Below are 22,850 nucleotides of genomic sequence, written 5' to 3'. Positions count from 1 at the left end.
AGGCGGCAGTTCCGTGGCCATTCCTCCAGTTGATTACTTGACAGCATCAAATGTTCAGTAAAAGCTCCCACCTGACAGCTGATCACTTTCCTCAGGCAGAAGCTGTTGCTCAGTCCATTTCCAGCACAGATTCTGCAGGCTGCAAGTCTTTCCAGCAAAGTCTCCATCCAGAGTTACCTCATTGGAAGAACTCTCTCACCACTGACAGAATGCTTCTGTCATCTGTACTTCACCTGCCATCTATTCCATCAACATGGGTGCCGTTTATACTCTCTCACCATTGTCCTCAGAATCCCACCACGATGAGCCCCAAAAGCAGCAGCACCAGGCACACCAGCAGCACCAACAACACCACCACCAACCTTCTCCGCAATCACCTGATGCTGCACAGGACACAGGGCATCATCACCCAAGCACATTGCTGCGCAGGAGGCCAGGGGTGGCCTCATCCTGGCCAGATTTAATTAACTTTATGCTCTACACCCACTTGGCTGCCATATGATGTGCCAGGTTGACACCACCCCACACCAATACCATAAAGCATCCCTACAATGTCCAAGCTATTCCTTTCACACTCATCACCATTGTGGGTGGTATCATTATGTCTCACCATTCCCTGCAACTCACTAAGCCACTTCCAAAGGTGCACACAAATCTGTCTAAGTGTTGAAAATAAAGATTTTTATGTTGACACCACATTAACAGAAACTTTGCATAAACATTGGATAAAACACCCAAGTGGCTACCCTTGTGTGTTGTTAGTTGGTATGATTGCACTAGGATGAGGGTGAGTGTGAGGGGTGGCTAGTGAGATGGGGATGTGATAATGTAGATAGAGAGAGAGGGATGGGTGGACTTGCAAGGTAAGTTGGTGTGAGTAAGGATGTGCAGGAGTAGGGTCGGGAAGGCAGAGTGATGGGGATGTGATGAGAGGCACAGCAGGGTGCAGTTGAGTGTGGCTTTGAACTAACGTTTCCTGATCTACTGAGATCATTGAAACATTTGCAGCACTGCACCCAGGTCCTCCTGACCACATCCCTGCTTGTGACATCCTCTGCAATCTGCAACCAGGCTGTCTTGGTCTCCTGGGGAGGTCTTTTCCGCCCATCAGAAGGGAAGAGGACCTCCCTGTGTGCTCTGACTCCTTCCATAAGCATATGGAGGGAGTCATCGGAGAACCTGGGTTCAGTCCTCTGCCTCTGTGCAGTCATTGTCGGTGTTTGCAGCACTCCAATGCTGTAGTGCACTGACAGCATTATGTTAGATGAAACTTCAAATGTTATGTGGCCATGGTCCCTTTAAAGATCCCGGCTGAAAACGCGTCATGAAAGAAGTCACGAGACCCTCTCCATCTCAGTGGGCAGGGTAATGTGCTGGGCGGGCTTAATAGGCCCCATTAAGGTAAGTTCATCTTCAACAGCGGGATGGAGGTAGCAGCGGGGGTCGGGACCCCACATGGCCACCACCCGCACCAGATCCGCCCAGGTAAAGAAAATACCGGGAGCAGCAGGAGATTAACGGATTTACAGAGCGTGCATGAGGGAGAAATTGGTGCAAGTGGATGGGAAGTGGCTACTTCATTCTTAAAATTATATTTAAAAAATGGTAAACCCCTCTTTTAGTGTTTGATTTTTTACCCTTCAGTAAAGTGTTATGATAGAAATAGAATACATGATGATAATCTTGTGAGGTGGGTATGTGTGCATGTAAAAAAGACTTGCATTTATAAAGCACCTCATCATGTCTCACAGAAACATTCCAAAGTACTTCACAAACAATTAATTACTTTTAAATTTAATGATTGTTGTAATGTAGGGACAGTATGATCCTACAAACAGGATGACATGAATGACCAGTTGATCTGTTTCTGGTGGCGTTGGTTGTGGGTGTAATGTTGACCAGAACACCACAAGATCTCAACATCCACCTGAATCTCTGGAAATAGCTAAATGGGGATTTATTGTCTGATCTGAAGGATGGCACCCCCAACAATGCAGCAAGTTTCTCAGTACTGCACTGGAGCTTAGTTTACACACTCAAATCCGGAACTTAGGCTTGAATTTACAAACCTTCTGACTGAGAAGTAAGAGTGCCAAATGTGCTATCAAAAGAGGGATGAGTGTGTGTGAGAGAAAGTGTGCGGGAGTGAGGGATGTTGAAGATGGAGGAAGATAACATACTTTGGACTCCCACAGGGGACTCATTCACCAGATCATGCAGATTGGTCAAGACTGGGATTCAACCCTAAATCTGCTCATTTGGGGTTCCACATTACTTTCTCAGCTTTCAAACTAGTGTTAAAAACAAACACATATGTGGGCTAGATTTTGCCGGGTCCCACCCTTGGAATGCGAGTGCCCAGTGGGCGACTTTCGGTAAGCAGGACTGGCGCAGCGAGCCCCGGGATCCCCGTCCGCCTGCAGTACAGCCTGCAAAGCAGGTGAAAGTAGAGGCTTCAGGCCTCATTATAATATATATATTGCCAACCCGCCTCCCCCCGTCCCTTCTGAGTGAAAGGTGAAAGTGGGCAGTGTTGTGTATGTACCTTTAAGAGAATAACTGGTCTCAGACTGCAGTACCGGCAGTGACCACCCCTGTATAAAAGGCGCTAGTGAGCCTCTGTTGTTCCAGTTTCACTATTGACTTCCATCAGTAAAGACTTGTTTTGTTCAACTCCTGCTGTCCGAGTCTCAATCATTCACGGACGTAATACTGGCGACGAGCAGATACGAACCTACCTACAGTCTGCACCACCTCCTGGGATCCATTCCTACAGCGAAGTGAGCAGAGGTCGAGGCCAGAAAGAAAAGAAAGTAAGAGGCAGTAGAAACGGGCGTCGACCGTGGGCATCCGCCCCTGTGTTGAGGAGTTGAAGATTGCTGGAGAAGCTGTCGGAAGCGGGGCCTGGTTCCTGTCGACGGTGCTTCAGCTAATCGGGCTGGTGGCAGGTAGTGCACTGATCCTTCCTGGGCTGCGGCGGTCGCGAACTCGAGCGGATGGTTTGCAACGGGGCCGAGCAGCGTTGTCGGGAAGAAGAGAGAGAGAGGGTGGAGCACACAGGGCGCGGCCGGTGCTACGAAGCCGGGCTGCGTATAGACCCGAGAAGAGGGAGGCAAGAGTCCCACAGGGTTGTGCCACGACGGGAAAATAATAAAAAAAGAAATATTAAACGCACAAGAAACCGCGAGGAGTTGCAGGTTGCAACGGGAACCACGGAAAGCAACGCTAGCAACAGCGGGGAAGAAGGCAAAGCGTGGGAGGTGCCATTTTGTTAAATCGGGGAAGAAGGCAAAGCGCGGGAGGCGCCATTTTAGATTTGCAAGATGCCGAAGACTGGCTGTATCACTGCTTTTGATAATACAATAGAGGACTGGACCACGTATGTGGAAAGAGTCAAGGTATATTTCGAGGCAAACGAAATAGCTGAGGAGAAAAAGGCATCGATATTGCTAAATTTAATGGGCGCTAGAACGTACGGCCTATTGCGGGACCTGATTACTCCAGCCAAACCGAAGGCAAAGAGTTTTAACGAAATTGTTGCTGTCCTACAGGAACACCTAAACCCTGCACCGCTGTTGATAGCAGAAAGATTTAAATTCCACAGGAGAACTCAGCATACAGATGAGAGCAATGCTGAGTACCTTACGGAACTACGAAAGCTATCAAAGCACTGCCAGTTCGGAGCAGGACTGGCAGATACCCTACGGGACAAATTTGTCTGTGGACTCCTGAGTGAAGGAACACAGAAGAAGTTACTCGCAGAGAAAGAGCTGACGCTAGATAAGGCTTTCAGCGTGGCAGTATCGTATGAAGCAGAGCCAGGGGAGCTGCAGAAATTCAACAAAAACCACAGGAATACGGCACCCACGAAATGACACGGGGATTTGCAAAATGTTATCGCTGCGGCAGAACTAACCATGACCAGAAGGACTGCTGGTCCAAAGACAAGATATGCAGGCAATGCGGGAAGATGGGACACATTGCACGAGTTTGCAGGTCTGGGAAGAAGACCAGCGACAACAAAAAGGCTACTAAGGAACCGTACAAGAAAGTACAAAAGATGACGGACAGTAGTTCCGAAGACCAGATGAGCGATAGTGAATCCGGGAACAGGAGACTAAGCTGTCTCAAACTTCACAATGTAATCACAAAAGAGGATCACCAAACCATTTGGGTCACCCTCACGATAGCAGGGTCCCAAGTTAAAATGGAATTGGATACAGGATCAGCGCTAACCGTCATGAATCGACGAGACTACGAGCGGCTATTTTCACACATACCCTTGAGAGAGAGACATCCATCGTCTTGACGACGTATACGGGGCAAAAAGTATACCCCAGAGGAAAAATAAGGGTGCCTGTCAAATACAACGGCAAGAAAATACGGAAATTGTATCTCTACATACTGCCAAATGGTGGACCACCGTTATTGGGACGGGAATGGATCAGGAAGATAAACTTAGATTGGCACTCCATTCATGCAATGACGGTGGACGGTAAAAAAGATGAAGACGTCACTCCTGGACGATTGTCAACAATCTTAGCTAACGCCAAAGAGGTATTTCAACAAGAACTGGGCACGCTTAAAGGCGTAACCGCCTCGATAAAAATAGAAGAGAATGCAGTTCCCAAGTTTTTCAAAGCAAGACCGGTACCATATGCAATTCGCCTAGCCGTCGAGGCAGAGCTGGAGAATCTGGAGAAGGCAGGCGTGTTGTCTAAGGTCGACTGGAGCGAGTGGTCGACACCCATCGTTCCTGTCATGAAGAAAACGTTAAGCAATAAGTCCGGGGAGCCAAGGAAGATTCGCATCTGTGGGGATTTCAAGGTGATGGTGAACCCAGTCCTTCACACAGTACAATATCCTCTTCCAAGGATAGAAGACATCTTCGCCTCACTGTCTGGAGGGAAGCGTTTTACAAAAATTGACCTAGCACAAGCATATTTGCAGATGGAGGTTGAAGAGTCCTCTAGGAAGTATCTCACGATAAACACTCACAAAGGTCTTTACCAGTATCATCGATTGGTATTCGGAGTAGCATCGGCTCCGGCGATATGGCAAAGAGTGATGGAACAAGTCCTGCAAGGGATTCCGGGGACTCAGTGTTACTTGGACGACATCCTTGTGACAGGTGAAGATGACAGTGAACACCTTAACAACCTAGAACAGGTGCTCACTAGACTACGGGAACATGGGCTGCGAGCCAACCGCCCCAAGTGCGAGTTTTTTAAGAAACTGATATCGTATTGTGGCCACGTGATTGATGAAGAGGGGCTACATAAGTCCCCTGACAAAATTGAAGCAGTTGTTAAGGCCCCAGCGCCTGAAAATGTGTCGCAACTGAGGTCATTCCTCGGATTGGTGAATTACTACCATAAGTTTTTGCCGAATTTGTCGACAATTCTGCACCCACTGAACGCCCTGCTACGAACGGGAGTAGCATGGGAGTGGAGCAATGATTGTAAGCGGGCTTTTCAGAAGAGTAAGGACTTAATCACTTCAAGGGAAGTATTGGCTCACTACAACACAGCACTGCCGATCAGACTGGCGTGTGATGCGTCTCCCTATGGCATTGGGGCGATACTGTCACATAAATTCCTTGATGGTTTAGAGAGGCCGATAGCTTTTGCGTCACGCTCGTTAACTTCTGCCGAGTGTAACTACGCCCAGATTGACAGAGAGGCCCTCAGCCTAGTGTGGGGGGTGAAGAAGTTCAATCACTACCTGCACGGTCAAAAATTTACTCTACTAACTGATCATCAACCTCTTGTCTCCATTTTCAACCCTCAGAAGGGCGTACCGATAATGAAAGCACAACGGCTGCAGAGGTGGTCCCTTTTCCTAGGGGCACACCAATATGACATTGAGTACAAAGGAACTAAACAGCATGGGAATGCTGATGGATTGTCACGCCTACCGTTGCCGACGGTGGAAGAAGAAGACCTTGCAGTGGATCCAATGGAGTTATTCCACTCGACCATAGTCGAATGTCTCCCTGTGAGGAATGCAAACATAGAAAAGGAAACACGTAATGACCCGACACTATCACGGGTCTATGATTTAACGGTGAAGGGATGGCCAGCACATGGCGAACCACTGCTGCCAGCATTCTCGCCGAGAAGTGAACAGCTGTCAGTGTGCAGAGGAACCTTGATGTGTGGATCCAGAGTAGTAATTCCACCTAAGTTGACGGATAGAGTGCTCAATGAGCTTCATGAGGGTCATCTGGGTGCGGTAAAAATGAAGAACTTAGCCAGAGCGTTTGTGTGGTGGCCGGGAATCGATAGAGAAATCGAAGAGATGACCAAGAGCTGTGCAGGATGCCAGAAGGTCCAAAACGCCCCACCACAAGCTCCTCTGCATCCATGGGAGTGGCCCTCATCTCCATGGCAAAGGGTGCACATTGATTTTGCTGGTCCCTTCATGGACTCGATGTTTTTAATTGCAGTGGATGCACATTCAAAGTGGCCAGAGGTAATAAAAATGTCCTCAACCACCACGGAAAAAACTATCACAGTTTTACGAACCATATTCGCCAGGAATGGGCTGCCTGAACAGATTTGCTCTGACAATGGACCACAGTTTGTGTCTGAAGAGTTCCGGAGGTTCTTAAAGAACAATGGTGTTAAGCATTACACATCTGCCCCATATCATCCAGCCACTAATGGATTGGCCGAGAGGTTTGTCCAAACATTCAAGAAGGCTATCAAGGCAATGTGTAATGAAGATATACCCCTGCAACACAAGGTGGACAACTTCTTGTTTGCCTACCGGAATGCGACACATGCGGTTACCAACCAAACTCCAGCCATGATGTTCTTCAATCGAAGACTACGATGCCGCTTGGATTTGGTTAAGCCAAACGTCCAAAGAGATGTGGAGAACAGGCAGTTTCAGAATATGAATGAAAGGCCGACCAGGAGTTTTAAGATAGGTCAACCAGTTTTGGCCCGGGACTACCGCACTGAGAAATGGCAGCCAGGAACGATTTGTACACGGCAAGGACCTCTCATGTATACCATGGACGTTGGAGAGAGCATTGTAAGATGCCATGCTGACCAGATTCTAGAGTCACTGGAAAACGTCAACTCCACACCACGATCTGATACACCTGGTAATGAAATCGACGTACCAATTGCAGCTACCGCAGAACCGGTAATATTGGAAGCAGATGAACCAAACAACGACATTGATCCCGACTCAACATTGCCAGAAGAACCGGATACCCCAAAGAGGCGTTATCCAGACAGAATCAGGAAGCCTCCTCAAAGACTGAACTTATAATTGCTTAAACTTAACCAATGTATCTAGCAACTGTAATTGTGATTGTAATTAGTTATCATTTAGTTGTTAAATGAATGTTATGTACTGTTTATCTAAAAGGGGAGGCATTGTTGTGTATGTACCTTTAAGAGAATAACTGGTCTCAGACTGCAGTACCGGCAGTGACCACCCCTGTATAAAAGGCGCTAGTGAGCCTCTGTTGTTCCAGTTTCACTATTGACTTCCATCAGTAAAGACTTGTTTTGTTCAACTCCTGCTGTCCGTGTCTCAATCATTCACGGACGTAATAGGCAGGTTGGGGTCAGGGTTCACATTTTTTCAACTTTCACTCCCCCCCCCCCCCACGCCTCTAACCCACCTGTGAAAATTTCAGCCATAATTTTTCATACTGTACAGAGAGCAGTTTTTTTCATCAATAAATTTTAGTGAAAATGTTAATAGAACAAATATCAGGAAGAAACTCTTCACGCAAGCAGTATCAATGTTTGGAAGAGTCTGGCAGGTATGGTCGTAGAGCAAGGAAATTCAAAATACTGTTGGATGCCAAGATGGGAGAGTCCGTGTACTGGAGGTGGGGGGGGCGGATGGGGGGGCGGCGGGAATGTGCTTTAATGGGACAGGCGGCCTTCAAGATCCTTATCTTCATAAACACCAAGTACAACTAGGGAGAAAATGTTAATGACTGCTCAAAGTATCAGCACCAAATTTGTACACAACTAAATCGCCTGGAGCTACATAAAACATATGCTGTAAAGTGCTAAATTAAATTTGAGCTGCTGTAATTGTTTGTCACATCAATGCTGCTTTAAAGTGTCAGCCGTGCTTTTTATAAAAGGCTGCAATGGTAGATTTCTTACTCCCCATAAAATGATAAAACAAAGGTAGTTAATCTGAATCAACCTGGTTATTATGCTTATTGAATTAAACAGAAAACATAAATCTAATCAGGCGGTAATTTACAGACTTACAAGGAGACACGTTTAAAACACAGGTTTTCAATTGAAACATTAACATGCTTTTATTCTCAATTAGGGAGTACTGTGCCTTAAAAGCAATTTCAAGTGAAGGTACGTTCGGAGAAAAAAATTATTTCTTTGAAGGGCTCCAACGTCTATTGAAAAATTTTAGACAGTAAGAATAAATCAAATATTAAACCTGAAAAGGCCATTTGAGCCGTGACATCTGCTCCTTTCACAGACCATTTACAATTTACCTTACAATGGATATAAATTTAATCTCCTGCTAAAAATTCGGCACAACAATATTCCAGACAATATTTCCACTGTGCCTAGAATAGGAACTGCGACCAATGATAGTCCTGATGACCTCAGTAAATTGATACGTACTTGAGAACTGAATGGCGAAGCCCTGCTTGCTGGTGAAGAAGTCTGTGTCGAACTGGAGGGTGATGGAGTTGAACGTGCTGTGGATATCGGGGGGCAGTGCGGAGCCGCTCATCTCCCTCAGGAGAATGCCACTCTCCAGCGGTCCATCCCAAATCTTCAGAACATCATGAACAGCTTCCGTGTGGAAAACTAGGCAGTGGATGCTAAAAGAAGAACCAAAAAGGGAAATGATGTATGGGGTTAGGGTATTCACTGATATTTTTTAATAAACTATGCGGCACACACGCGGGGATACAGATTGTTGCCGTGGCTTTTGTTACTTAGCAATCTTCAATTGCATAGTTATTCAAATCAGTAGCAGGAATTAAGCCTACTTTCCTTTCATGGCCTCTGACCTGAAAATTATGATGGTCACTGCAGGAATGCAAAAAAAATAGGTTTGTTACTTTAAAGGAACACCACAGGCTGGAGGTTTCAATTTACCTTCCAGGGTTTAATCTTAACCTTAAGAAACCTGGCTCTACTCCAGAGGTTTATTTTTTTCTTTGCCACACATAAAAAAACGTTCCAAGGTATCTCTGGTGTAGCTACATCTATAGTGGATGCTGCCATCAGCTCCCTCAGAACAAACCATCCATCCGTGGTTTCCAGTTGAGCTTCCCATACTTCCAATTGCGTTTGCGCACCATCCGACAGCCAGTTTGCAACAGATAGTTCATGGAGGAGGGATTTAATGGCGGTGCCTGCCTTGGGAAGAGTATTTTTTGCAGCAAAGAGGAAGACCCATCAGCATTACCAACAAGTCCTGTTTGTTTTGTAAAACCACAATACAAGCAATGTAATAACAGAGATAGAATAACAACATACAACAGGAAAAACAGAATGCATAATTTTGGAAGTGAAATCATTTCAAAACAAGATTAGCTTCATAAGTAATACAAACTAATGGAACACACTGATCTATTGATGTACCACAGTGAGAAAGCATGCCTCATTCAGAGTGATTTCTCAAATTTAAACATGTCTTTTCACAAAAGCTTTTTATTGAAATCCATGGACAATCGCACTGTTCCAAATACTGTAATTTAACTGACAGCCCATTTTATTACAGTCTCTTGGTACTTCATTGTTAGATATTATTTGGAAACCTTTCTGGCCTTTTCTGAATAATGAGGAAGAATTATATCTATTCTAAAGTATTTGTCGACTGAGAAAGTCTTTTGCGAGAATGCATTTTTATCAATCCTTATTCAACAACTATTTTCATTTGAAAGCTCATAATGGAACATCTCACATTTGCAGAGCATTACCCAAACCGATTCTGACAGATTGTTCTGTTCTCTTTTCACCATATTAACTGCAAAAGAGGAATGAAGTAGCTGTTTTTCCATTTTTTAGATACAGTCCCCACTAATTACACCATACCCGCTTATCCCAGGCAGCTACCTATATCGGGCAAATGGTGCTGACCATTTGCCATTACCATAGGCATCAATTACAACCCTAATTATATTATGATCACTATTAGCCAGATGATCTCCCACTGAAACACACTCCACTTGCCCTACATTATTCCTGAACTAGATCCAGCTATGCTTCCTTCCTCGTTGGCTAGATATATATTGAAGAAGAAAGTTATCCTGTACACATTTTAGGAATTCTTCACTCTCCTTGCCCTTCACTCTATTCCCCCTGCCCCAGTCTATATTAGAGTAACTGAATCCCCCTACTATTACAGCTCTATTATTTCTACATTTTTCTGGAATTTGCCTACAGATTTACTCCTCTATCTTTTTCTCACTATTTGGGGTTCTATATTAAACACCCAACAATGTAACGGCTCCTTTTTCTGTTCCTTAACTCTAACCAATAAATTCAGTCTTTGAACCCTCTAGCATATCGTCGCTCTGTAATATTATCCTTGTTCAATATTGTCACCCCCCTTTCTTTTTCCTTTCCCTATCCCTCCTGAATACATTGTAGCCTGGAACGTTTAGTTCCCCTTCCTGCCCATATTTCAGCCAGGTGTCCATTATAGCCATTATATCATAACCTTATGTGGCAATTTGCGGCTATAGCCCATCAACCTTATTTGTAACACTCCTTGCATTAAAACACATGCATTCCAACATCATGCTAGTCTGCTTTGCTTTTATCCTCCAACTAATTCCTGCTCTTTCCACACTATTCTTGGTCTGTTGCTGTTCGTCCCTCCTAGTTTTCTATGCACCTTGTCTCTCCTCTCTGCTGCTGCCGCCTGATGACCCTAAAGTAGATTATGGAAAGGAAAAAAGAAAAATCGAAGGCGAGAGTATTCAACTGGAAGAGAGTCAATTTCAGTGATTTAGCAGGGATCTGGCACAGGTGGACTAGAAACAAAGATTGGCCAAGAAAACAGTAAATGAGCAAAGGCAGGCCTTTGAGGTGGAGATCGTTCGGGTACAAACCAATCATATTCCCATAAGGGGGAAAGAGGGAGCATCCAAAACTAGAGCTCCCTGGATGGCAAAGGAAATGGAGATTAAAATAAAACAGAAAAAAGGAGCTTTATGACAGATGTAAGGAACAGAATACAGTAGAAAACCAGGCAGGATATCGTGAGTGCAGGGGGGAATTGAAAAAAGCAAGAAGGGCAAAAGGAGAGTATGAAAAAACATTAGCAGGTAACACAAAATGGAACCCCAAAATCTTCTGTAAACATATAAAAAGTAAAAGACTAGTTAAAGGAATGGTGGGTCCAATTAGGGACAGAAAAATAAATCTTCTTGTGGAGGCAGAGGGCTTGACTGAGGTACTGAATGAGTACTTTGCATCTGTCTTCACAAAAGAAGAGGGTGAAGTTAATTCTATGAATTACAAAGGCACCGCTTAAACTGTATTAAGCGCGCCGTCCATTTTGGGCAGTTCAAGCAGCTGTTCGCTCCTCATTAAAGTGCGATTTCTTTACAATCCCGGTTATTCCCTATTTCCTGTCACAAATTCTAGGCTCTGTTTTACAATCAGGTTGATAACAAACCTCATGGATGTATCTGATCAGGCCACTAAGTTGTGAAAGTTTCAATCTTCCAGGCTCCAAGCGCAGACATCGGCACGTGTAACTCCCTTCATAGCGTGACACTGCCTTGAAAGAAAAACAGGCCTCACGCTGTCCTTGTGAAGGGACATCAACAGCGACAAGTTAAGGTTACTGTCTCTCTGCTTAGGCACAAAAGTGTCAGAAGGTAGCATGGTCTCTGCTTTTAAATGGTTCTCCACCTTGGGAGTTAATGGGCAATTTTGAACGGCTGTTATGGATTTCTTGTCCCGCCTGGCATTGCCACCTGCCACCGCGTATAGCAGGCAAATTGTGTCCGCGAATACAGTTTAAGCACCGCTTTTGTAACTGACATCTATAGTGATGGTAAACGGTTACCATCATTTGCCCAATAAGAGTCTGTGATCAGTGGGGATGCTACAAGTGGTGGGGACTGTACTTTAAAACAAGCAACTGCTGGTCTATTCTTAATAAGTGCCGCCCTCACTAGAAAGTCCTTTTCAAAAATTGATGCTGCCAAAATGATACATTGTCACTCTCCCACTTGAAAAGGGGATCCTGATGTTGAAACTGTCTTTTTGTTGGGAGTATTGATGCTGGTTTCATCTTAGACAAGATGCTAACTTCAGTGTTTCCCTTTAAAACGGGTCATGTGGCTTAATTATTAACTTGGCTAGTTTATCATAGGAACACGATTAGGCCATTTGAACCATCAAGACTGCGCCATCACTTTGTCAGCCACAGCAGGTATAATCTTTTTCAGCTCAATTCCCCACTCTTTCTCAATATCCGCTAATACCTTTACTTTCCAAGCGTATCCACCTTCTTTTAAACACTTCAATTGATTCTGCATTCATGGCCTTCCGCATCAGTGCATCCCACATTTTTATGACCTTTTTTGTGAAGAATGCTTTTCTAGGTTTATTTTTTTTTATATAAGGCTCATTGTTCTGGATTGCCCAATTAGAGTTGTGCCCTTTTCACCTCATCAATTCCCTTCATCATCAATCAAATCAACCATTAACCCTCTTAATCCCGAGGAATATAACCCAACTTTATGCAGTTTAAAAAAATCATAGCTCCATCCCCAGGTATTACCCTCGTGAATGGTTGCTAGATTTTTTCCAGGGCCAGTATATCCTTCCCAAGGTGGGGGGGCCCACAACTGAACACAACACTCCAAATAATGTTTTGGCCAGTGCTCCGTTTCACTGTGGTAGTACTTCCCCGCTGGCTAGTGCTCTGTTTACCTGTGGTCGTACTTGTTGCTTTTGTATTCTATCACAAGCTACGTTTCAGAAAACATTTTGGACAATTTTTGGTTATCATCTAGAGATATAACTAATAATGGACAACTCCAATATAAACGGTGATGGCGATGAGATAGGGAGCAATAACTGGTTTGAATGTGTTACAAGGCTATAGCGTTATTGAGGGGTTCCGATGAAACTCTAAACTGTTGCTTTATGGAATAAAAAAAAAACACTCACTTGTTACAAGGCAGTGAGGGCTGAATGTGAATTGCATTATATAGGGTCACTAATGCTTGTTCGTAGACAGTGGCAAAACCATGGCCGATGGTTATTTTGTACATGTGAGCAGTTAATGTTTTGTAAAGTCTGCCATTATCTGTGCAATAGCCTTCTGAAAACATCTGCCATCACATGACAAGATGTTGAAACGTTCTGTAATACATTAAAAATGTCATGTCAGTGCACACTTCTTGTTGTCAACTTCTTCCTTTAGAAATTCAATGGCCGCGATTTCGTCAACCGAGGCGAGTCCAAGGCGGGTCCAGGGCGGCCGGGGTCGGTGTCACGGTCCCAGGCCACTGCCTACTGCAGCCCGCACTCTCCAAGTGATTTTATGCTAATAGGGCTCGTTAAGCCCGCTGCGTTCCCGACCAATTAATAGGAAGCGGGTCTGATGACGTCATTTGATGACATGTCATCAGCCGGCAGCCGGTTTCCTTAAAGGAACCATGTCCAAATTGATCTTGACAGTTCTGCTGTCAGTGTTCTACAGCACTGAGGTGCTGCAAACACTGACAATTACTGCACAGAGGTGCATGGCTGCATCCAGGCTCTCCCATGACTCCCTCCATATGCTTATGGAGGGAGTCACAGCATGCAGGGAGGTTCTCTTCCCTTCCCATGGGCTGAAGAGACCTCCCCAGGAGACCAACACAGTCTGGTTGCACATTGCACAGGAGGGCACAAGCAGGGATGTTGTCAGGAGGACCAGGCTGCAGTGGCACAAGCCTTTCAATTATCTCAGTAGATCACTGATGCGCTATCAATTACTCATAAAAGACTGAGAGTTAAGAGAGTAACTAAAGGCTTTTATTAGCAAAGAACAGAGCATGCCTCTCATGGTTGACAGGGTTCCAAGAAGGCAGGGGGCTGCAGGTCAATCACCTTTATACCTGGGCCTGTGGGTGGAGCCAGCCGAGACATGTTGAGGCATGCATAGGTACAACAGTGTGTAACAACAACAATAACAGTGGTTTACCACAATCACAAAACTGCCAAGATACACTCGACCTCATCCTGCTGTGCCACTCATCACATCCATATCACTCTGCCTTCCCTACCTTACTCCTGCACATCTTTATTCACACCAACTTACCTTGCACCTCCACCCATCCCTCCTAATCTACATTATCACTTCCCCATCTCACTAGCCACCCCTCACACTCACCCTCATCCTACTGCAAGCATACCAACTAACAACACACAAGGGTAGGCACTTGGGTGGTTTAGCCAATGTTCATATGAAGTTTCTGTTAATGTGTTGTCAAACATTAAAATCTTTATTTTCAACACTTTACCTTATTGGACAGATCTGTGCTCACCTTTGGAAGTGTCTTAGTAAGTTCCAGTGAATGTTGAGACATAACTCCCCCCCACCGCCTCAATTGTGATGACTGTGAAAGGAACGGCTTGGACATTGTAGGGATGCTTTATGGTGCTGGCGTGGGGTGGTGTCAACCTAGCGCATCATGTGGCAACCAGGGTGTACAGTGTCAAGTGAAGTAAATATGTTCTTATGTCCTTATGTTCTTAAATCTGGCCATGGTGAGGCCATCCCTGGCCTCCCGGGCAGCAATGTTGTCGGGTGCTGATGCCCTGTGTCCTGTGCAGCATCAGGTGATTGCGGAGAAAGTTGGTGCTGTTGTTGGTGATGTTGGTGTGCCTGGTGATGTTGGTGTTGGGGCTGATTGTGTTGGGATTCTGAGGACCAAGGTGAGATTTTTTCAAGGGCACCGATGTTGCTGGAATAGATGGCAGCTGAAGTTGAGATGACAGAAGCGATCTGTCAATGGTGAGAGAGATTGCTCCAAGGAGGTGACAGTGGATAGAGAGTTTACTCCAAACACTTCCAAACTGCATACAGCTCAAAAGTGTCTTCCAAGTCCTGAAGGTTCAAGCTTCTGACATTGGAAAGTGAACAGCTGTGAAATGGTAGCTTTTATACCACTTTTGCAGCTATCACCTATTCACAGCAATGGGGAGACATAGAGAATCCGACGTGAACCTTGTTAAAAAAGTGGTAAAATAGAAATAAGCTGGCAAAATAGTAGTTAACAAGTGTTTAACAAGCATTTAACTATCTTGAATGCCTCCCCCGCCGCTTGGTGTCAGGTCTGTTCTAAAATCGCAGATCCAACATTTTGGAAACTTACACGGAGACGAGTTCGGAGCAGGCTCCCAACCCGCTGTCAATCATTTTGATTTTGATAGCGGACCCGCCTCCGAACCTGCCCTCTGAGTGCCGGCAAAATCGCGTCCCATATTTCTAATGGAAACTGCCTATGTAAACTTGTCACACTGTAATTACACTCTCCAGTCAGTGGTGGCACTATAACACCTCAGTGTGATATCTTCCAACTTCTCAGCCTGCGCTGTAGAGAAACTCCTGTGCTCTAACCAATTCTACTTCCCTGCTTCCCAAACTGAGGTATATTTTGCTGTTTAATTTGCTCCTCTAATTCTGGCCTCTTGAGCATCCCGATTTTAATCACTACACCATTTGTGGCCATGCCTTCAGCTGCCAAAGCCCTAAGCTCTGGAACTCCCTCCCTAAACCTCTCCGCTTCACTCTCTCTCTTTCCTCCTTTAAGGCGCTCCTTAAAACCTACCTCTTTGACCAAGCTTTTGGTCATCTGCCCTAATATCTCCTTGTGTGGCTCGGTGTCAAATTTTGTTTTATAATGTTCCTGTGAAGCGCCTTGGAATATTTTACTACGTTAAAGGCGCTATATAAATACAAGTTATTGTTGTTGTTGTTTAACCAGAAATAATATGGAATAGAAATAGTATATGGAAATATAAGGACAGAATATATGACTTTAAAATCGTGACCCAATTACCTTGGCATATCCTGGTCAATTATCACCTGCCCTCTAACCCCACGTTGCCTAAAGACTACATTTAGTCTCAACTCCCTGTGTGCAATGCCATGTGAGGTCAGCTAGTAATACATTAAATTTGCTCCGTGTGTCGCACATTCCTTATTTGAGCATCACTATTCTCTATTGCAGGTAGAATTTCCCAATATTAAGTGAGCAGTTACTAACTGTCACGCAGACACACCTGCAAATGCAGACTTCTCCCACTAGGTGTCGCTTCATAGTCTCAAGACTGAACCAACCTGACCCAACATCTCTGTCCACATAATGCATGTGGGTAAGCAAGTAAGTTTGAATTTTCATTAAATAATTAAAATTGTTTTAGTTAATATATATTAATTATTTACAATCTATATTAGTGACTTGGATGAAGGGACCGAGTGTACTGTAGCCAAATTTGCTGATGATACAAAGATAGGTGGGTTAGCAAGTTGTGAGGAGGACACAAAGGCTCGAATTTCCAAGCCCCGTGGAGGCGGGTTTGGAGGCAGGAGTGGGGGCAAAATTGCAGAATCGGGGGGGCACAAACCCTTCCCGCCCCCAACCCGCCTCCATGCCCTTTTCCCAGGAGGCGGGTACCCGCCCTGGGCTGGGAGCCGCCTCCCCGAGGCGGGAAGGGGATTAGTGCCAATTAACTGCCTGTTAACAGGTAGTTTTTGGCCTAATCCCAGTTTTTGGCCTAATCCCTATTTTTAGCCCTGAAGTGTGGGCTGCCTGACGGCTCCAAACCACGGCAAGTTAGCGAGGCGGACCGTCGGGCTGAAGGGCTTGGAGGGTTCGAGATGTCCGGTGTTCAGGTGAGTGATGGGTGCATGAGTGCAAAGGTAAGTGTGTTTGGTGTGTGTAAAGTGTTTAAATAAGTTTTACTTACCTTTACTTACGAATGCAGGCTTCCTTCCTTCATGTCTCGGGAGTCCGTCATCTCACCGGCACAGAAAGCAGAATGGCCGCGAGCTGTCAAAAGTTGCAGCATTCTGCTTTCTGTTCTGGAGAGATTTCTAACTGAGTCTGTGGAGAAGGACTCAAGTTAGAAGTCAGATTGTCAGTGTTTGACAGCTTCACAGAGCTGTCAAACGCTGATATTTCATCTGTCAAAAGCTCTTGACAGATGAAATGTCAATCCCTGATGTCACCTGTAACCAGGTGTCCCTTAATTGGCCTGCTGAGCCCGCTGGGCAGGCTCAACAAGGTCAATCAAGGGAAAATCGCATGGGTTGGCCACAAATCGATGGAGGCGGGACTACAAACCCAAAAAGTGGGAGTCCCGCCTCCATCACGTCTCCATTGACAAAATCCAGCCCAAAGAGTCTGCAAAGGGATATAGGTAGGTTAAGTGAGTGGGCAAGAATTTGGCAGATGGAGTGTAATGTGATTTTATCCACTTTGGAAGGAAGAATGAAAAAGCAAATTATTATTTAAATGGAGTGAGACTACAAAGTGCTGCAGTACAAAGGGATCTGGGGGTCCTTGTACATGAAACACAAAAAGACAGCATACAGGTACAGCAAGTAATTAGGAAGGCTAATGGAATGTTGGCCTTTATTGCAAGGGGTATGGAATATAAAAGTAGGGATATTTTGATGCAACTTTCCAGGGCACTGGTGAGATCGCACCTGGAGTACTGCATACAGTTTTGTTCTCCGTATTTAAGGAAGAATATACCTGCATTGGAGGCAGTGCAGAGAAGGTTCACCAGGTTGATTCCTGGGATGAAGGGGTTACATAACATAAGTAGGAGCAGGAGTAGACCATACGGCCCCTCCGGCCTGCTCCGCCATTCAATAGGATCATGGCTGATCCGAACCTAGACTCACGTCCACTTCCCTGCCCGCTTCCCGTAACCCCTAATTCCCTTATCAGCTAGGAAACTGTCTATCTCCGTTTTAAATTTATTTAATGTCGCAGCTTCCACAGCTCTCTGAGGTAGCAAATTCCATAGATTTACTACCCTCTGAGTGAAGAAGTTTCTCCTCATCTCAGTTTTGAAAGGGCAGCCCCTTATTCTAAGATTATGCCCCCTAGTTCTAGTCTCACCCATCAGTGGAAACATCCTCCCCGCATCCACCCGATCAAGCCCCCTCACAATCTTATATGTTTCGATAAGATCGCCTCTCATTCTTCTGAATTCCAATGAGTACAGGCCCAACCTACTCAACGTTTCCTCATAAGTCAACCCCCTCATCTCCAGAATCAACCGAGTGAACCTTCTCTGAACTGTCTCAAGAGCAAGTATATCTTTTCTTAAATATGGAAACCAAAACTGCACGCAGTATTCCAGGTGCAGCCTCACCAGTACCCTGTATAACTGAAGCAAGACTTCCCTGCTTTTATACTCCATCCCTTTTGCAATAAAAGCCAAGATTCCATTGGCCTTCCTGATCACCTGCTGTACCTGCATACAAACCTTCTGTGTTTCATGCACCAGGACCCCCAGATCCCTTTGTACTGCAGCACTTTGCAGTTTCTCTCCATTTAGATAATAACTTGCTCTTTGATTTTTTCTGCCAAAGTGCATAACCTCACACTTTCCAACATTATATTCCATCTGCCAAATTTCTGCCCACTCACTTAGCTTGTCTATGTCCTTTTGCAGGTTTTTTATGTCCTCCTCACTCACTGCTTTCCCTCCCATCTTTGTATTGTCGGCAAACTTGGATATGTTGCACTCGGTCCCTTCCTCCAAATCGTTAATATAGATTGTAAAGAGTTGGGGCCCCAGCACTGACCCCTGCGGAACATCACTAGTCACAGATTGCCAACCTGAGAATGAGCCATTTATCCCAACTCTCTGTTTTCTGTTAGATAGCCACTCTTCCACCCATGCCAGTATATTACCCCCAATCCCGTGATTTTTTATTTTGTGCAGTAATCTTTTGTGTGGCACCTTGTCAAATGCCTTTTGGAAGTCCAAATACACCACATCCACCGGTTCCCCTTTATCCACTCTGTTTGTTACGTCCTCAAAGAATTCGAGCAAATTTGTCAAACATGACTTCCCCTTCATAAAACCATGCTGACTCTGTCCGATTAAATTACGCTTATCCAAATGCCCTGTTACTGCTTCCTTAATAATGGACTCCAACATTTTACCAACCACAGATGTTAGGCTAACTGGTCTATAGTTTCCAGCCTTTTGTCTACTTCCCTTTTTAAATAAGGGCGTTACATTAGCAGTTTTCCAATCTGCTGGGACCTTTCCTGAATCCAAGGAGTTCTGGTAAATTACCACTAATGCATCCGCAATCCCCACCGCCACTTCTCTCAAGACCCTAGGATGTAAGCCATCTGGTCCAGGGGATTTATCCGCCTTTAGTCCCATTATCTTACCGAGTACCACCTCCTTAGTGATTTTAATCATGTTTAGCTCCTCCCCCCATAGCCTCTGTTTGTCCAGTGTTGGGATATTTTTAATGTCCTCTACTGTAATGACTGATACAAAATATTTGTTCAGCGTTTTTGCCATCTCCATGTTCCCCACCACTAATTTCCCGGTCTTGTCCTCTAAGGGACCAACATTCACTTTAGCCAACCTTTTTCTTTTTATATAACTGCAGAAACTCTTGCTATCTATTTTTATATTTTTTGCTAGTTTACTTTCATAATCTATCTTCCCTTTCTTAATTAATCTTTTAGTTATTCTTTGCTGGCTTTTAAATGCTTCCCAATCTTCTATCCTCCCACTAGATTTGGCTACTTTATATGCCCTTGTTTTCAGTCGGATACTATCCTTTATTACTTTACTTAGCCACGGATGGCTGTCTTTGCTTTTACGCCCCTTTTCCCTCAGTGGAATATATTTTTCTTGAAAGTTGTGAAATGTCTCCTTGAATGTACACCACTGCTCATGTACCGTCTTACACTTTAATCTATTTTCCCAGTCCACTTTAGTCAACTCTGCTCTCATACCTTCATAGTCTCCTTTATTTAAGCTTAGTACGCTGGTTTGAGATCCAACTCTCTCACCCTCCAACTGAATTTGGAATTCAACCATGTTATGGTCACTCATTCCAAGGGGATCCTTTACTAGGACATTTTGAATTAATCCTGTCTCATTACGCAGGACCAGATCTAAGACCGCCTGCCCCCTGGTTGGTTCAGTAACATACTGCTCAAGGAACCCGTCCCTAATGCACTCTATGAACTCTTCCTCAAGGCTGCCCTATCCAATTTGATTTCTCCAGTCAATATGAAAGTTAAAATCCCCCATGATTATAGCTGTTCCCTTATTACAAGCTGAAGTAAGATTTAAAAATGAGCGTAACAGGGCACGCTTAGTAGAACGCAATTGCGCAGCAAAATGTTTAAAGATGAAATGTACTAATTATTCGTATGTTTAATTGCAGAAATGACCATACCAGTTTAGAGAGATGAAACTTACAAAAAGAGACAATGACATAACCCTTTTCTGGAAAAACGAAACTTAGTAGTGGTCAAGAGAGAGAGGGTCTCGTTTCTCAGAAATCACATGACCTGATGACTCATTTCCAAGAAATCAGAGGGGCCACAGGCCCATACAGTGAAAAGTGAAACTTATGTTATTGGTTACCTTGTAGAAGTTAGGCACACCTAGTTAGTGATTAATGTATAGACTTTTAAATCGATTGGACCTCTGGAGTAGGAGGTCTCGGAATATGTGTATAACTGTGTAAACCTCAAGAGATTCGGTGGAGTTGGAGCCTTGTGTTGGGACGCAAGAGCCATAGCTCCCCAGGCCTGAATAAACCGTTTTTACTTCAATTATTGGGTCTGTCTTTCTTACAACAAGCCAGTGTTGTCAACTTTGTATATCACTTAGTCCACACTTGGGGGGCTTACATCAATTGGCGACGAGGATGGGATGCGCGTTCTGAACCAGACTCTCGGACAGCGATAACCTAGGACGGGTGAGTATGTTTTAATTACCACCTGTAAAATTAGGGGTTAATCGCTGGCGAGACGGTGAGTCAGAATCGACGTATAAAAGAACTATAAAAAGAAAGACACCCTTAATTGAAGGCGGTTAAAAAGATAGGGATAAGGTGTTCCCTAAGCCGTATAGCGGCAAACCGACAGGGGCGGAAAGACCCCGGGAGGCAGAGAAGTCCTCATTTAGCCGTAGGTAGGCGAACCGACAGGGGCGGAAAAACCCCGGGAGGCAGAGAAGTCCTCATTTAGCCGTAGGTAGGCGAACCGACAGGGGCGGAAAGGCCCCGGGAGGCAGGGAAGTCCTCATTTAGCCGTGTGTAGGCGAACCGACAGAGGCGGAAAGACCCCTACCCCGGGGAGGCGGGAAATCCTCTTTATCCGTGAGACGGCGAAATCTCAACAATTGAATGAATGGGTGCACCGTGGTGAGTGAATGAGATAAAACCGTACGGTCATAAAGAGGTTAGAACGGACAAGGGTGAGGTCTGTCCCCAGCACCTAGCCTGAGCCTGAATTAAGAGGACAGTAGTCCCACGTGACGGCCAGGATCAAGTAGGACGCCGGGAGCTACAGACCCCACAGTACCAAAACCTCGGGACTAAAGGGTTGGTGTGTGTCTAACGAAACGAAGTGACTAATAGAAAGCAAGAAACTAATGAAGGTGACGCTATAGGGGCGAACAACGTAGCGTACAAACCTAATTCCTCAACATCGTGAATTACGCGTGAAACATAGCAGTTAGTTATGACTAAGAGGGTGGAAGAAGAATCCTCAAAGGACCTGGATTCTATAACCCGACTCCTGGAAAATAAAAAGAAACAGTGCAGAGAGCCAAAGGCTTGGTGGGGAGGAGCTAAAGATAAAGAGGCAACAGATAATGTAAGGAATTGAAACAGAAGGGAGAGATAAAGAAGGAAAAAGATCTAATTTGCAGGCGAACCAATTTGAAACCCCAGCAAAAAAAACCAAACAAACAGGGATTTGGAAACTAGGGAAAGCTGTTGAGTCACAGATTTAAAAAGAAAGGAAAAGATAAACTTAAAGCTTTACCAACATGGAAGTTATTAGCATCGGTACCGAGACAAGTAAAACAAGAGGAATGAAAGGAACCTTAGACATATGCTGGAATTCCAGTTTGTATAAAAATGTGTGAGTGTGGCTGTTTTCCTGATTAGGAATGTTTAAGAGGATACAATATTCCTTTGTCTGAAAATCTGTCCGTTAAGAAAAAGAAATGTCTGCTGTGTGTTGTAGCTCCACCCACTTCTCTGTGTTAAAGTAAAAGCATTTAACCCCTTTGTCTTGTCTGGGATTTTGGAAGTTTAAGAATGTGCAAATAAGATTGTGCCCTCAGAATGAAAAACAAACCTATTACAATTTGAGTTAAGCTGAAGTGTAAAAACTGAGAAGAGCAACAAAAAGTTTGTTTAATGAAAGATTAAGTTTCAGTCTAAGATCTAACCTTGGAGTTATGAGGTAAATTAACCTATTAAAACCAGACTTTCATTGTGGCCACAGTGAAATTCTGGTTGATGTAAATTGGTGTAGTCCAAATTGAATAAGATAACTCAACTCCGCAAGAATATCCGATAGTGGCAGGTCCCTCTACAATATTTAATTGACTATGGTACTGGAAGCCTTATAGAAGGCGGGACTAGAGTTAAACCTTAGAAAGGTATAGGTAGGGAAGGATGAAGTAGTCTACCTAGGATACATAGTGACACAAGGGAAGAGACAAATGCCCAAAAACAGATGGGAGGGGCATTAGGACTGGCTGCGTGCTTTGATTGCTCGCAAGCTTCTAGGGATGGCAGCAGGAAGGGACCGCGCCAGAGAGGGGAGGGGGATCCGAGGATGTTTGTTGATGCAT

At 44.6% G+C, this 22,850-nt stretch overlaps 1 protein-coding gene across 1 annotated transcript in view; it reads right to left on the bottom strand.

Moving 5' to 3' along the window:
• Positions 1 to 22,850, bottom strand: part of csmd2 (CUB and Sushi multiple domains 2) — an 807,040-nt gene that overhangs the window by 375,663 nt on the left and 408,527 nt on the right. Inside the window, exon 21 of the mRNA XM_085962435.1 lies at positions 8,631 to 8,833. Coding sequence (XP_085818561.1) covers positions 8,631 to 8,833 — 203 coding nt within the window. The remainder of the gene's footprint in view (positions 1 to 8,630; positions 8,834 to 22,850) is intronic.

This window comes from Somniosus microcephalus, chromosome 20, assembly GCF_052327205.1.
Source record: "Somniosus microcephalus isolate GS21.2 chromosome 20, FLI_Smic_1.0, whole genome shotgun sequence".
NCBI lineage: Eukaryota > Metazoa > Chordata > Chondrichthyes > Squaliformes > Somniosidae > Somniosus > Somniosus microcephalus.
Note: the sequence above shows the minus strand (reverse complement) of the source record. Positions and strands in the feature narration are given on the sequence as shown.